Source organism: Tyto alba, unplaced genomic scaffold (genome assembly GCF_018691265.1).
Source record: "Tyto alba isolate M040663 unplaced genomic scaffold, T.alba_DEE_v4.0 Super-Scaffold_22, whole genome shotgun sequence".
Taxonomy (NCBI): Eukaryota; Metazoa; Chordata; class Aves; order Strigiformes; family Tytonidae; genus Tyto; species Tyto alba.
This window is the reverse complement of record NW_024881296.1, coordinates 17,697,082-17,712,594: the sequence shown is the minus strand read 5'-3', so window position 1 is coordinate 17,712,594 and position 15,513 is coordinate 17,697,082. Positions and strand designations below refer to the sequence as shown.

General features: G+C 44.8%; 1 protein-coding gene across 1 annotated transcript; it reads left to right on the top strand.

Moving 5' to 3' along the window:
* The first annotated feature begins 246 nt into the window (after nt 1–246).
* Nucleotides 247–11,744, top strand: LOC104360059 (solute carrier family 22 member 2). The gene is made up of 11 exons (XM_009965937.3): nt 247–687; nt 3,959–4,062; nt 5,110–5,264; nt 7,402–7,570; nt 8,506–8,620; nt 8,723–8,829; nt 8,946–9,160; nt 9,324–9,432; nt 9,809–9,921; nt 10,980–11,079; nt 11,597–11,744. Exons 1-11 carry the CDS (start codon nt 277–279, stop codon nt 11,661–11,663), a joined length of 1,665 nt encoding a protein of 554 aa, XP_009964239.3. The 5' UTR covers nt 247–276; the 3' UTR covers nt 11,664–11,744.
* Nucleotides 11,745–15,513: the final 3,769 nt, after the last annotated feature.

The following is a 15,513-nucleotide window of genomic DNA, read 5'->3' as shown; positions in this document are numbered from 1 at the left end:
CCCAAAGTGCTGTGCCTCTTAGCAGCTTTTCTGGAGAAAAGCAATGTATATGCTCTGATTAGGGGTTAAATGCAAATTTTCCCTGGGTGATTTAAGGTCTGATTTAAAATGAAACCTAAAAAATAAAGCTTGCAACATGTAGTTTAATAATTTATGGAGTTAGTCTTGACTTTTGGTCAAATGTCTTTGTTACTTAAATACCTTTGCTGCCAGCTAAATAAATCAGTGCTGCAGAGAAGACCTAGATGAGGTTTTTGGGGTGGTTTTGATGCCAAAATGCCAACCCTAGATGACATTTTGGAGAATGTTGGAGAATTTGACAGGTTCCAGAAGCAAATCTTCTTTCTCCTGTGTTTTCTTTCTGCTTCCTTCACCCCGGTGTACGTGGGTGTCGTCTTCTTCGGGTTCATCCCCGAGCATCGCTGCTTCAGTCCCGGCGTGGCTGAGCTGGGCCAGCGCTGTGGCTGGAGCCTGGAGGAGCAGCTGAATCACACGGTTCCCGAGTGGGACGGCCATGGGGCCGGTTTCGGCAGCCGCTGCAGGAGGTACGAGGTGGACTGGAACACGACGGGTGTCAGTTGCACCGACCCCCTCGGCAGCCTCGTGGGCAACCAGAGCGCTGTGCCCCTCGGTCCCTGCCTTGATGGCTGGGTCTACGACTCCCCAGGGACCTCTCTCGTGACTGAGGTAAAAATGAATACCCCCTTTCCTTGCCCCCTCAGTTAATGACAAGCTGAGGGAAGTGGGAGAGGGTTGGTGTAGCCTAGGCTGTGTTAAAATGACGCCTTCTTACCCGGACAAGGGGATCCGCTTGCTGTGAACTTGCACAGGGTGCTTTCCAAGTTGTCTTCCCTCTGTCTTTGCTGTGAAGTGTTGCCTTGGCTGATCAGGAGGCTTATCTCCAGCTGGGGAGCAAAGCATATCAGAGCAAATAAATCCCTAGGTAGATAAAGTCCAGTTCTGTACGAAACTCCTGTCACATGAGAGGTCCAATGGGTGGAGGTGTGTAAACAGCGCCTGTGAGGGAGCAGCAGCTCACAGTGCTGCAAACAAAACCAGCCGATCCCTGAGTGGGCACGCTGAGCAGACCTCCCAATCTTCCTGGGATCCATGCCCAGATGTGAAGGTCTTCACTCTTTTTTTTTTTTTTTTTTTTTTTTTTTTTTTTTTTTTTTTTTTTTTTTTTAATGAGGAAAGTCTTCTAACATTTGTTTCAACATGATTGAATGACTATGGGTGGGGGAAAAGGTAATCACCTCCTACAATTAAACAGTTTAATGCAGGAATAAATGGCAGAAAATCCGATGGCTGTTTTGTGTTCTCGGAAGATATGTGAATAAACTGAAAATGGTATTTAGGCTACTTAAGGTACTTTAGGGTTTTAGGTGCCTTAACTCTAAAACCAGATCAGTATCTGGGGTGACAAATTTGATTTTGTCACAGAAAGTTCCACCAAGTTTTTAGAGATGATGGAAGTCAGGATTCTTTCCCCAATATGTCTAACATGAACACAAGAGCAGATAAATTCTAGCAACTTCATCACTTAAAGTTTTGTAAAAGGTTGGAGCTAAATTTTAAGTGGTGTACTGTAAGTGTACTTCTTTCAGTGAAGTATGGACTGTGTGATATTCAAGTGAGGAAGTGAGACACCTCAAATGGAGAGTGATCCAGGACTTCTACAAAGCAGCAATGGAGCAGGCACGTCTTGCTGCAAAACGCTTGAGCAGATGTTGTGCTCCAGATGTCCCCACCATGATCTCTTGAGATTGTGAGAAGCTGCAAACTTAAAGTTTGTGTGTGTCCTGGGTTTGAGTGAGTGGTGGGGTTTTTGGCAGCAAGGGAGGGGGCTACAGCATTGTCCCCCTGTGAGAAGTTTCTTGAAGCTCCCCTGGCTCCAAGTCAACTCCACCTCTGCACCAAGGCTGAGCCAATCAGCTGCACCTCTGCAATAACATATTTAAGAAGGGACCTGGGAGGAGGAGTTGGAGTTGTGAGGAGGCGTTGTGACATCTGTGTGAACACTGAGGTCAGTGGAGAAACAGAGGAGGAAATGGGGGGAGGTGTGCTGGAGCAGGGATCCACCTTGTATACTGTGGTGAGATGGCAGGGCAGCCTCACCCTGCCCCATGGAGGTCTACGGTGGAGCAGACACTGATTTATGGCCTGTGAGGGGCCTCATATGAACAACTAAGGTGGCTGCACCCAAAGGCAGCAGGGATTCTGTGGGAAGAAGCAGCCCCCACTGTTGTAGTTCAGCGCTGGGAGGATTGCAGCATGTGGGGGTGTCCCATGCTAGAGCAGCTTGGGAAGGGCTGCAGCCTGTGGGAAGTACTCAAGTTGGAGAAAGCTGGTGTCCTATGCTGGAGCAGCTCCTGAAATGCTGTGGCCCGTGGGAGGGACTCAGGTCAGAGAAAGTTTGTAGAGGGCTGTCGTCTTTGAGAGGGAGACCATGCTGGAGCAGGGGGAAGATGTTCCAGAAGTTCCCCCCCACCCTGAGCTGAGCCTGAAAAGAACGGAGGGGTAAGGGGAGGTGTTTTCAAGATGTGGTAATACTTCTCACCGTCCTACTCTGTTTGTTAAGTGTTGCTGTTGTCAGTGTCTGTATTAAATTTATTATTTTTTTCTTCCCCTAACAAGTCTGTATTTTTCCTGTGACCATAATGGGTGATTTGATCCTCCCTGTCCTATCTTGAATCCCAAGCCTTTACTTACTTTCTGCTCCTCAGCACTGGGGGGAGAGGGGGAAGCGAGTGGCTGTGTGGTGCTCAGATGCCCTTTGAGCTCAAACCACAACAGTGTGGATTCCTGCCATCATGTTCTCATATCGGATCTCTTCCATCTCCTTCTGAAGGTGGTGCAAGGCCAGATCAGCGGACCGCTTCATTCACAGGATAACCAGAAAGGTCATATGACTGTGTGAATTTTGGCAATGTATTTTTCTTCTGTATGCGACTGTTCCTGTGAAAGCCCTCAGGCTGTTACGTTGTCCCTTGATCTGGCAACTAAGCAAGGGAAAGAATAACGCGGAGTAAAGCATGCTATTTTGCTCAAAAGGGAAAATTTACACATGGAAGAATTTCTTCATGGAAAGTCCCACAGAGCACCAGGAGCATCCAGTTTTATGTTGATTAAAGATGCATAGCTTTAAATAAACCCAGCTACCAGTAGGATGGGGAGCGATTCTCAGTCATGTTAGGACAACTTTTTGAAATAACTTATTCTCCAGTACCTTTTATGTATCTCTACTTAAGTAAGATAAGAGAACTAAGGCCAGATGGCAAATATATGTGTGGACCCATATGGTATATAGCTTGGCCCTGGGAACAAAATACCTGGTCTCCAGACGTGTTGGGATGTAGGACAATTTAGTTGAACAAAATGCCAGAGCAGAGAGAAGATGCTGTGGCCTCAGGAACAGATCCAAATATCTCCTCACACCCTCCTTTCGGGAGCCAGTGCTCCATGGGGAGCAAGATGAGGCAGGCTTCTGCAAGCATCTAGGATACCTTTAGTCAAGGCATCACCCTTAGTCCTGAGGGGTCTGCAAGGGCTACTGTGGCATGTGAGGGTACGAGGCAAGCAGAACTGCTCAGAAATGTTTACCATTAGCCACAAAAAAAGCTGTTTGAAAAGCCCAGGGTGATCATAAGGTCCATGCTGATTTGATCAACAAGGCCTAACATGAATTAGAGTCCTGATCTTCACAGGTAACAACTCAATTCTGTTCTTTCCGGTAATGAGAAAAGAGACATGAATGGGAAATATCAGGAAACTGCTCAAGGGCTTCACCCTGGTTTTGATGTTGAACACTTAATTAAGCCAGTAGTGTTCCTGGGTGCTGATAAAACAGGCATTGACCCAGAAACAAGTTTAAATCTTTAACTGACAAGTAGGAGACATGGATGTGAGACAGCTCCTTATTTCACTCTTTTGCTTTTAACTGTGGTTGCTCTTTTAGTTTAACCTGGTGTGTGAGGACTCCTGGAAGCTGGACCTCTTTCAGTCTTCTGTGAATGCTGGGTTTTTTATTGGCTCCACAAACATTGGCTACATAGCAGACAGGTACGTGTGGGCTGACAATAAAACCCTCTGACTTCCCTTATCAGTGTTCAGCAGCTAAACTTAGGTAAAGGCAGAGAAAAGTTGTGCAGGTGGTACCATCTCTGTTCTCAAAATAAGGGCAACCACTTGGATGTTCAGTCACAGTATTAGGAGGAAGCATTCTGTCTCTTAGGTCATACCCGGGAATTTGCACAAACGTCTCTTAATCTATGAGTCCTGTAGAGCCCTCGAGAGCTATTTTAGGACTGTATGCCCAAAAATACCTACTGTGCCACACCAGAACCTGGGCGTGTTAACCAAAGGCAGGAAATGCTGGTTTGGAGCTTGGAAATATCTTGCTTCCTCTGGAGAAACTGAAATAGTAGCTGCAGATTGCCAGATAGCTACAGCAGGAGTGCTGGTTTGGGAATCCCTGTGTTCTGGCATCCTTAGCACCCCTGTTCAGAGCCAGGAGGCCAGAGTTAGAAAGGAACAAATGCTGATATTTGAAAGCTCTTTTTTCCCCTTGTTTCCTTCCTGCCAAGGGACTGCTAGTACAGCAGGCTCTGAGCTGGTTCAGATGTGAAATGCAGCCCGCTCACAGCAAGATCCATATGTATAACATTTTGGGGGATTAAGATTGGGATATATAAATCTGTTACCCTGGTGCATGCAGACATACCAGATTCAAAATATTAACCCATCTGTATTTTTCACCCCATTATAAAAACCAAATTACTAAGCTGCCTATTCTGAAATTCAGAGATAACAGTCACAGCCCAAATGTATGTAAATATCAGACTATTGTTGCTCTTCAACTTGGGAAATTTTTCTTACTCTGAGAAGCTTGAAAGCCTTTGTGGAATCGCAGAACAATTGGCACAGTAATTTTTCAGGGAGTTGAAAAGCAGATGAGTAACGGGCTAAGAATAAAAGTCAGTACACATCTATCTCTTGTATAGTAAAGTTGGATTTTTTTTCCAAAGATGCACAGAGCTCTTGCTACTTTAAAACACCTATGTTTTCATGATGAGTGTTTTGCTTTACTCGTATTTTCTTCCAATACAGGTTTGGCCGTAAATTTTGCATCTTAAATACAATTCTTGCAAATGTTGTCTGTGGAACCCTTCTGGTCTTCATGCCCACCTATCTGTGGATAGTCATCCTCCGCTTCTTGCAAGGGCTGGTCAGCAAGGGCAGCTGGACTGCAGGCTACATCCTGGGTGAGTTCAGACCTCTTCCCGGGAGCGAGGCTGGCTGCAGATGAGAAGAAAAAAACCAAAACAAACAAAACAATGAACAAAAGCCACTTAAAAACATGCCTCCCATGGTGTTTGATCAAAGACTTTTCTCCCTTTTGGAGTTATTGGGATTTTTTTAAAACACCGTTGCTTCTCCCTAATGATGTTAGACTTCAAAACTCAAGCAAGTAGTGGTATATTAGGGCTGTGACCTCAAGATAGGCTTTCCCCTGTGGTGCAGATCCCCTTTGCAGATCTGGGCCCTCAGGCTCCTCTCCTTCCTTTCCCTGGGCATCAGCTGGGGAAGGTGACGGTGTCAGGGCAGACTGCAGCTGCTCCAGCCCAGTTGCAGACAGGGTGATGACAGAAGAGGCCATTACAGAAGCAGGCAGAGGGTGGGGGAAAACTGGAGGCATTTTTACGACACAAAGAGCATTAAAGGGCAAACAGAGTCTTTACAGCCTAAAAATAACTGAAGAACAGCATGTACTTGCTCAGAAAAAGACAGGCTGTTCTGGGTATCGGTGCACTTGTCTGAGTGGAGGCCAACCTGGGGGAGTGCGAAGCAGTGCAAGGAGCCAGGCTGTGCTGGTGCTTCTCCCAGCGCCTCGTGGGCACTGATCATGGCTGTGTGGCCGCAGGGCTGAGGCCAGCTCAGTGTTCTGGTTCATGGTAGAACTGCCTGGGACTTCCCTGGTGTGGAGTTCAGGCTCTTGTCAAAAAAGTCCAATACCAAGCAATCACCAAAGCAGCAAATTAAATGTCTTAGATGCTTTATTTTGATTATTTTATTTTGATTTTGAACCTTACCTTGATTAGGGTGTCAGGTGTCTCTATGGAGTAACTCTGAGTGATCCAGTTCACTGTGATGGTGATAAACAAGTGAATGTTAACACTCTAAAATGTTAAGTCTTTTAGTGGAGACATCTAGCTAATGCAGTTATCTATATGTCTGATATAATAAAAACATTTAGCCCACAGTCTAGACCATCTTCTGCCAAGACATGATTGTTCTGTCCTGTGCATATTCTATATGTTTTCTTGGACTCTTAAATATTTTCTTGGCACAAATTAAATCTTCATCACCTCTTCCGGGGATCTATATGTAATTTCAGAGCATAAAATCCCTATCAGGACAATGACTTGCTCTATCCTGATATTTTCCCCTCAGTTACACCTTGTTACTTCTGTATTCTTTTTGAAACTCTCTCATGAGAGAGAAGTCACCCATGATTAACCCTAAAGCCCCTATAAATTTATATCTTCTCCTTCAGTGTGGCCAATACTAAACACTCATGGAAGGGTTCAAGGACAGAGCAACCTTCTTGTTGCTCTCTCTTGGGACACTTGTCTACCCTTTAGCTGCTTTTGGCTCAGTCCTACTGAGCCTGAGGAGATGTCTCTCTTCGTCACTTGGCCAAGCAGTGTTAGCTAATCCATGGCTCCAAAACACAGCAGTTCCTTTGGTTGCTGAATAACTGCTTTCTGTTCTTTTTCGAATTGGTTTTCTTTCTTGAAATCACAAAAACAGGTGCAAAATTGTGAGATGTGCTTGTGCCTACCTGCTGGAATAGTTACTTTAAGCTCTGTATCACCAAGACTTCACCTGTGCGTCTATTCTGTGATGTGCAGTTGCAAAGTACGGATAAGCTGTGAAGCCATTCTGGCCAGGAAGCATTTCTTATATACTTGGAATGAGATGCAGGCTGAAAGGCTGCACTTAGAAAACAAAATATGATGGTTTGTTATTGGTTTGGAAACATTACGTAGGTTGGCGTTAGATTTTACAACAAAATCCATCTGTGCACTTTGAAAGTTTGATTTACTCAGAGATTTCCACAACAAAGGACCGTACTAGATGCCTTAGGTCAGTGTAAGAGCAGGAGCAGTGTCGTCTTCTCCGCTGAGAGTTTGGGTGACAGAAAAGCAAACCTTTCTGTGCGAGCACCAGGGGATTTTTGACTGGAGGCTTTATGCCAGGAAACCCAAGATTTCCGAGACAGTTTCTTCAGGGCACTAACACAGCAGTGGTCTTCCAGCATCCCTGCAGAGTAAGTTATGGCTGTTCTGAGCGGTCGTGGATGAGCTGTCATTCACCTGTCTCTGTGTGTGTTTGCAGTGACGGAAATCGTCGGTCTGAAGTACCGGAGGACAGTGGGCATCCTCTACCAGTCGGCCTTCTCCGTTGGGCTCCTGATCTTTGATGCCATTGCTTATGCCATCCCTCAGTGGCGGTGGCTGCAGCTCGCTGTCACCCTGCCGAGCTGCTTCTTCCTGCTCTACTACTGGTAAACGGGCTTTTGTTGTACCTCTGCCCATGACCCCAAAACTAGCTTCTCCAGCTTCCCGAGGCTCGATACTGAGAGAGATTTGGCACTGCTTTTTGACTGTGTGCACCTCTTAGTGCAAAGTACACAGCAAAAGAAGGAGAGGGAAATCAGAAGCTGACTTCTGTCTAAACAAAAGACCGCTTTGAAAAACGCTGGGGGAGAGTGTTTTAGTATCATATATTATCTTCATGAAGCAATTCATAAGAGAAAAGTAATGCCTTGACATAATTTAATGAATCTTACACTGAAAAGTTGGTTATTGAGAAATTATTGAATGCTAACATAATAGGCTTTTTACATATTCGGGGGGGGGGGGGGGCAGAAAAAAGTATCTTTTTGTGGCCCAACCAAAAGAAGGCATGTGGGTTCACCTTTATTTTGGATTCTCTCCTCTCTTTTTGATTGATATTTTTCAGTTTGAGTGCTTTGGATTTGAGAAATTGTCTGGATGGGTTGAGAAGTTAGTAATAGTAGAAAGAGATGTGTTGTCTTCCTTTTTCCACATTTGTGAATTGGTAAACCAGTTCTAGCTTGGTTAATTCTTAACCTGTGATGGCACAACTGGAAAATGGCTGCCTAAGAGGAGCTAGTTTGTGGTGAACAGACTGAATAAAATGATAGCAGTGCTCTTGTTCAAAGTCTTTCTCTGATTTATCTTCAGTAAACTCATCTTTCACTAAAGCCACTATCACAACTGCTCCTCTTCCCACTTCAGCAGTGGGATATACTATTTTTTCTGATGGGGTGAGGGGAGAGGAACACACAAAAACCAACCAAACAAAAAGACTGACCTGCCTCTATTCAACCAAAACACTCTCTCCACAGTATCCATAACTGGGAGCACTATGTGGGCTTTATGTTTTGGTATGTAATAGCATCCACTTGTGTTGTAGGTGCCTCCCAGAGTCTCCCAGGTGGCTGATATCTCAAGGGAAAAATGACAAAGCTATGAAAATTGTCAGTGATATGGCTAAAAAAAATCAGAAAAAGATGCCTTCCCATTTTGAGGTGAGCCTCAGGGTTTGCTTGTGCATGTAAGCATCGCGAAACTCCCTTCTGTGAATTCCTCTCAGTAGAAATTTCATGTACTTCGTACTGGCTTTTCCTCAGGATATTAAATTTGAAGAGGAAGATGGTGGAAAGCAGAGTCCTTCACTCATTGACCTTGTCAGGACACCACAGATGAGAAAAAACACGTTCATTTTGATGTACAACTGGTAAGAAGATCATGTTAGAGAGCTGGTTTTGAAGCTCTGGTTTTGAAGGCTCCAGAAGGGCACAGACCTCTGTTCCCTGACTGACTAACAGGGCCAGGACGCTCTTCTCTGCCCAGGTTCACAAGCTCCGTCCTCTACCAGGGGCTCATCATGCACATGGGAATAGCCGCTGGGAACATGTACCTGGATTTCCTCTATTCTGCGCTTGTTGAGTTCCCAGCTGCCTTCTTCATCATCGTCACCATCGACCGCATCGGGCGACGCTACCCCTGGGCTGTGGCAAACCTGGTGGCAGGGGCTGCCTGCCTTGTCACAGCCTTGATCCCAGAGGGTGAGTCACCTGGGTGAGGCCCCATGGTGGCTTCCTGCTCCGGCCTTGTCCCCTGGGAACAGCACGTGGCATTGGAAGTCCCTAAAATAATACTGGTGTACTAAATGACATCTGCTCAATCGCTGGGATACATTCAAATGTGTTAAATGCCTTTTCTCTGCAGACATACATTGGTTAAAAGTGATTACTGCTTGCATTGGGAGAATGGGAATCACAATGGCTTTTGAAATGGTTTGCTTTGTAAACACTGAACTATATCCAACATACATCAGGTAGGTGCATCCTCCTCCCCATTGGCATTTGGCCCAGAAACGAATAGCTGAGGCCAAAGCATATGTTATGTTCTTATGCTAAATTGTTATCCTCAAATGTTTTGGAGCTACACAAGTACTGCTGAACATAAAGTAGGTGAAGCACAATCAAAATGCATTAAAAAGCTAGCTTAATAAAGAAAACAAATGCACTTTAAGACATATGAAAACTCATGTGACTGAAATAAAGGGAAGAATGGAGACAGCCAGGGTGGATGAGGGATCTGAAGTCCCACATAGTGCTTTGATTTGTTCTGCACAAGGGTCAGAGTAGTGATCTGTCCCCTTCCATCTGCCTTATTCTGATGCTAACAAGACCCCTTTGCTGTTGAACCAGGAACATCGGGGTGATGGTCTGCTCCTCCTTGTGTGATATTGGTGGAGTCATCGCCCCATTCATTGTCTACAGACTGGTGGAAGTCTGGCATGATCTACCACTGATAGTCTTCGGTAAGTGCCACCTTACCTCCTTGCTGGCCACTCCTGGGGTACAGCAGTGGGGCCCAAGTTTCAAAGAGAGGGAAAAGCCATGGAGGCAGTTGCTCCAAGTTCATCAGAAGCCCTTTCCTGCCTATATAAGTCATAGCCTTCAGTTTATAAAAACCTGGATCTTGTTTATGCATTCGTGTCTCCTTTGCCCTTATTATTCCTTGTATTTTAAAGAAAGTTAGAGATGAATACAGGTTTGACAGATGGCAAAGAGCTGAAAAATGTATTGTTGAGATTAATATTTGATGGATTCAAATCTTACGAATTACTGCTCTTCTGTGAGGTGTATCATCTCAGTCCAGGAGCCAAACCCTAGAATTTCACATAATTGCCTATTTAATGGAGTACAAGCATGGCTGCTACGCTTCAGCTTTTCTGACAGTCTGTTAACTGGCTATTCTCCAGCTATTTGGAAAGAGGTTGGTAAACAAAAGCAAGATGAGTGTTTGCAGACTAGTGACCTGAACTCTCAGGTCAGGGTCTGCAAAACCTTTCTGCATCTTTAGATCAGCACACTATTTATAGAAAATATCTTGAATGGCAATATGCAGTTTTCAACAGACAAGATATTTAGGAGAGTGATTGATAGATCTAAAATACAGATTCCAAACATGTACAAAGTGAGTAAAAGAAATTATCGGTGAAGTTAATCACACTGTGTAGGAGATAATACATTCTGTATGTATTTTCTAATCTTATGTGAATAGCAGAAAATTTGAATGTGTTTCCTGGCATACTCTCACACTAGAGAGAATTCTTTACTCTATAAAGGAAGGATCGTCTGTCCAGTCTGAGATGCCCCAGTTCAGTGCATAACAAGTGAACTTGGCTCATTGCTGTCTCCACATGGCAGCCAGATGTGATTTGACAGTTTTGCAGCAGAGCCTTGATGTGTGCATCCGGTATGAAGAATGAAATAAAATGCCATTTATGAGTCCATGTCAGGCAGTAGGATGTGCTGTATATACTGGAAACTGGTATATGCAAACAAGTTCTTTGTGCATCTATTCAATTTGAAGCTGTTCTTGGTTTGATTGCGGGTGGACTGGTGTTGCTTCTACCTGAAACTAAAGGAAGAGTTTTGCCTGAGACTGTTGAAGATGTTGAAAACCTTCACAGGTGAGTCAGGATGATGAGCTCTTATCAGCTTTCACTTGAAATTGTGAAAAATCCCTGCCCAGAGCTCCTCGGGGAAGCCCAGGGGTTACTTGGCTGCCTCCTATACTTCCAAGAAGTTGCTAGTTAATTCCTAGGCTCTGCCTGGAGAGATTTTGGACTATCTTTTTACTGCTACTCTACCTAGGCATCTGAAAACAAACAGCATAGACATTTACTGGCCTGTGAATAACTGCACTATTCTCTCAAACCTGCTTCAACGCTATTATAAATGTCTGGTTTTATAAATATATGCGCTTAAAAAACTCAATGAACTGTGGAACAGAAGAAGGGCGGTCTTGATAGCAGCTACTTGTGTGGCAAGTGAAGCACCAGTATCTACTGAGGAGCCAGAGCAAACCTAGAGGATTTGAGGATTAAACGCTCATTTTATTTGGCAGAGAGGCAGAACAAGTGAAGAACTTGAAGTTATATGCTCATTGATTCCTGGTTTGCTGCTCATGGCTTGCTATTCTTGCAGGAAAAGTGCTCCCAAGGTGAAAAAAATCTATCTTCACATTCAAATGTCAGAAGTAGCACATGACTGAAGAAGCCATAACTCTTTCTGGACAGTCTGCTTTAGGGGACTGGCATGGAAAGGCAAACTGGAATAAATACTCTTTCAAAAATCTTGCTTCTTTTTTTTTTTTTTTTTTTTTTTTTTTTTTTATCTGTCTCTCCTTTATTTCCTTACAATGTTTGGTGTTTTCTGGGGGCATTGTCCCCATTACTGCATAGCTGCTTCCCTCTTTGTACATCCTAAGATAAATATGTTTTAGGGCTGGGAAATTTTTGTACCAGCTGTGTGAACCTCAACATGGGCACTTACCTTAACTTGGGGCTGGTGGGATCCTTCCCAACGAAACTTTATAAACTTCCATGAAGTCTAACTTTGTTGTTTTGACTTATAAAGGGGCAGTATAATATAACATAGATTTACCTCTCTTGTGGAACTGAGGTGACTACCGAGCTTGTACAATCTTGTTATAAATTGCAACAGATTTGCACAGCCTTCTTTTTTTGCTTTAGTTTTTTTGCTAGCTCTTGTATCTTAGGGTGTTTGTGTGAGTCCATATGCCTATACAGTAGCCTATAGAGATTTTACTGGCTGTCTCCAGACTCACAAGGATGGTCATGTGGCAACTCCAGAGCATGAAAAGGGGTGCATGGGAGAAAGACTCATTCTTCATAAGGTAACAGCCTTGTTCAGTTTTCAATGTGCAACCACTACATGTTCTTGTCTTGTTAAAGATCATCTTCATAGAGGATAATCTGTACCTTTATTTTTTTTTTTTTTGTACAGAACTGTTTTCTTAGGCCTACATAGCATTATAAATGTGTGCATATACAGACATATGCAGAATTTTGTTAAAAAGAACATACTGACACTCCAAGTAGGGGAAAAGCATTACAGCTGCCAAGGGAAGGACAGAGAGCCTACCGCAGTCCTACTCCACTGGAGGCGTAAGATGGCACTGGGGCCAGAACAGAGCTGTATCTCTACAGGTTTGGAGGGAGCAGAGCTCAGGCTTGGGAACCTGCAGGACTCTTACCAGGGACTTGGCCAGGGGTCCTGAGACTCAGGGAACATTAGGGACAACACTGGGTCTGCCAGGAAATATCCATCACCTTTCACATTTCCATCCCATCGAGCAACGGTAACAGACTTGTGGTTGCAGAGGAAAGCAGGCACCGCTGTACTGTGACTCCCCTTCACTGCGTTGCTGGTCCCTAGCCCTGCTGGGAAATGCTGGTTTTCGATAGGGATGCTGTAAGCAGGGCACAAGATACTGCTGCCCTTTAATGATCAGCTGCAGGGAGAGAGTTCCCAGCAGGGCAAAGTGTCGCCGGACTCTTTCAGGAAGGGTGAAATTCACTCAGGATTGCTTCCCGGTGTGGCAGTATAGTGACCTTGTCCTTGCTTTCAACTGGACTGAGCTCCAGTGTTGTGGGGGCTCAGTGTTGTGGTGAGGGCCTCAAAGGCAGGGAAATATGTTGTCCAGCGAAGCAGGACCATGATGAGGTTGCTGTAAGAAAAGTTGGGACAGATAGGGAATGACATGACTTTAGCCCAGAAAGTTGCAAAACTAGTATTTGCTTCAGGGTTAGAGGGGAGCAAGCTGGTCCTAAGATGGTCAAAAGGGATAGTGGGGGTGTAATTATGTGTCCTGTAGAGCTGGTGTCCTGCTGTGGTTGCAGAGATGTCTCTGCTCTGCAACAGAAGAAAGCTGTCTGAACAGCTGTCTTTATTGCAGTTCATTGATTTGAAACCTGTTGAAAATTCTGCAGAAAGAAAAGGGGGGAGGCAGCAAGAAGTCAAGCAAAGTAAATACTGGAATGCATAAATGAGTAACTGCAGAAGCTGATTCTCAAGGCTATTACCTGCCACACTGCTATTTCTTTCCATAAGCACTGGTACTGCACAGCAGGAGCTGCAGAGGTGGCAGGCTCTGGTGTGCCTTCGCTTTGCAGTCACCAACAAGTTATATTGGCATTTGCTTCTAGTGGCACCTTAATGAGCACAAGGGCCCATGTACTTCACTGATTTCCTTGCTGGTGACCTTGTCCATTTACATATTGCTTCCTGCAGTTGGGAAGTTGATGGAACATGTCAAATCTGGTCTGGCTGCACATGGTTGCTCTCAAGAGAGCTTTTAGTGTCCTGGTAGCAGTGGATCTCCTCCAGGCTATGAGACAAGCTGTCTAAAATAAAACAAGTTTGCCAGATTCCCTTCCCTTAACAACAGCTGAAGCTTGTCTGCTCCTGGGGCTGCTGGAGCATAACCAGTTCAGTGGCAGGGCTGTCCCTGGAGCCTGAGAAGCAGAACTTCAGGGCCCAACTCAGGGAGAACATGGACAGGGCTGTGTCCAGGTTAATGAAAGTTTAAGAAGATGCTGTCCCTCACCTAGCTACTAAAAATCTGGACTATATAAGGACTGTGCCTAAAGAGAACATAAAATCTCCATGTTTCAGGGTAGCCACCAACCTTCAGTAGCTGGATTTTGGAAAGAATAATTTTTTACTTTTACAAATATTCTGGTGTTCTCCCTGGCATGGTCTGATGGACAGCCTAGCTGCAGCTGTGGTCCAGGGCAGCACTTTCTAAGCATTGTTCTTGTCCTCTGCTGTTGCTGTCAACATTGACATCCAAACACCACCATGCCAGCATAGTTGCTATTTGGAGACTCCAGTGCTAATTTTATCCCACCAAATGGGGCCACAGTCTCTGTAGTGTATCAGAGAATCATTAAGGCTTCTTGTCCTCAAGCTGTAATCTTAACATGGTTGTTTTGTCAAGGTGTTCTTGTGTGCACGTGTTCATGAATTGGCAGAAAATCACATCCTACAGACCAGTACAAAGCTCATGTAGTTTCCAGCTCCCGGGCTTACTGTGTAATCAAAACAATGCATGTGCTTCATCTTATGTGCAACTTGTTCCAATCCCATCCCTACTGTACGTCACTGTGTCATCCTATATTCTGTAAATGTTTTAAAATATGAAGAAGTTGGGCCTTTTCCAGGAACCGGGACTGGTCAGGAGACAAACGTAAATCCAGAGAAGATAGGCAAGCTGATGTGTATGATGTGAAACACATTTTAAGTGCCATTCACAGGCTGTGGAGAGGACCCTTCAACCTTCAAAAGCACTACAGCAATTTTTTCCTAGCACGTTACTCAGAGGTCTACTTAGAAAGCCATATCCTTTTTTTTTTGGCTCATATTTCCCCTCTCCTGACTCAATCTTTACCCCTCACAGCTGTTTTGGAGTTTGGCCATGCAAAAACCAAACATGTGTAAACACAAACATGAATATGATTTATATGCAGGGCACAGTGTCCTGTTATTATCCGTGTTACGCCCAGTGGGTATCCATGATGGGGTTTTCTCCCTCAGCCCCATCACTATTCCCTAATGATGTTGTAGTTGCACACAGCCCCCCACGTCCTGAGGCTTCATTGCTTCCAACTCCTCTTTGCCTTTTCCAGCTTGCCTAATATCCGATCAAATTCTGGGGTGTTAAAGCTCAAAACCCAGTCTGGGGTTAGAAGTGCTTATTTGTTGTACTTACTTTCTGGAAGAAGAGGAGTAAACTGGGAAGAAGGAGGGGCCTCTGGGTGCCGGGGGCCCCTGCAGCAGGCTCTGCAGTGATGGTGCTCACTGCTAGGCAGCAGGAGCTGTCTCACAAAGCCAATCTGCTGGGCATCAGGAGCCACAGACCAACTGACAGTACCAAGATTTTAGGGGGTGTAGAAGGAATTGTGACAGTAAATCAGTTGCTGTCTACATGCTTTCTTTCATGCAGAATCGGGTGTAGCGTGGAGGAGGTGAGTTGGGCTCATGAATACGCTCCTGCTCACTACAGAAACAAGCTGTGAGATTTTTACAGCTGAGTCTGA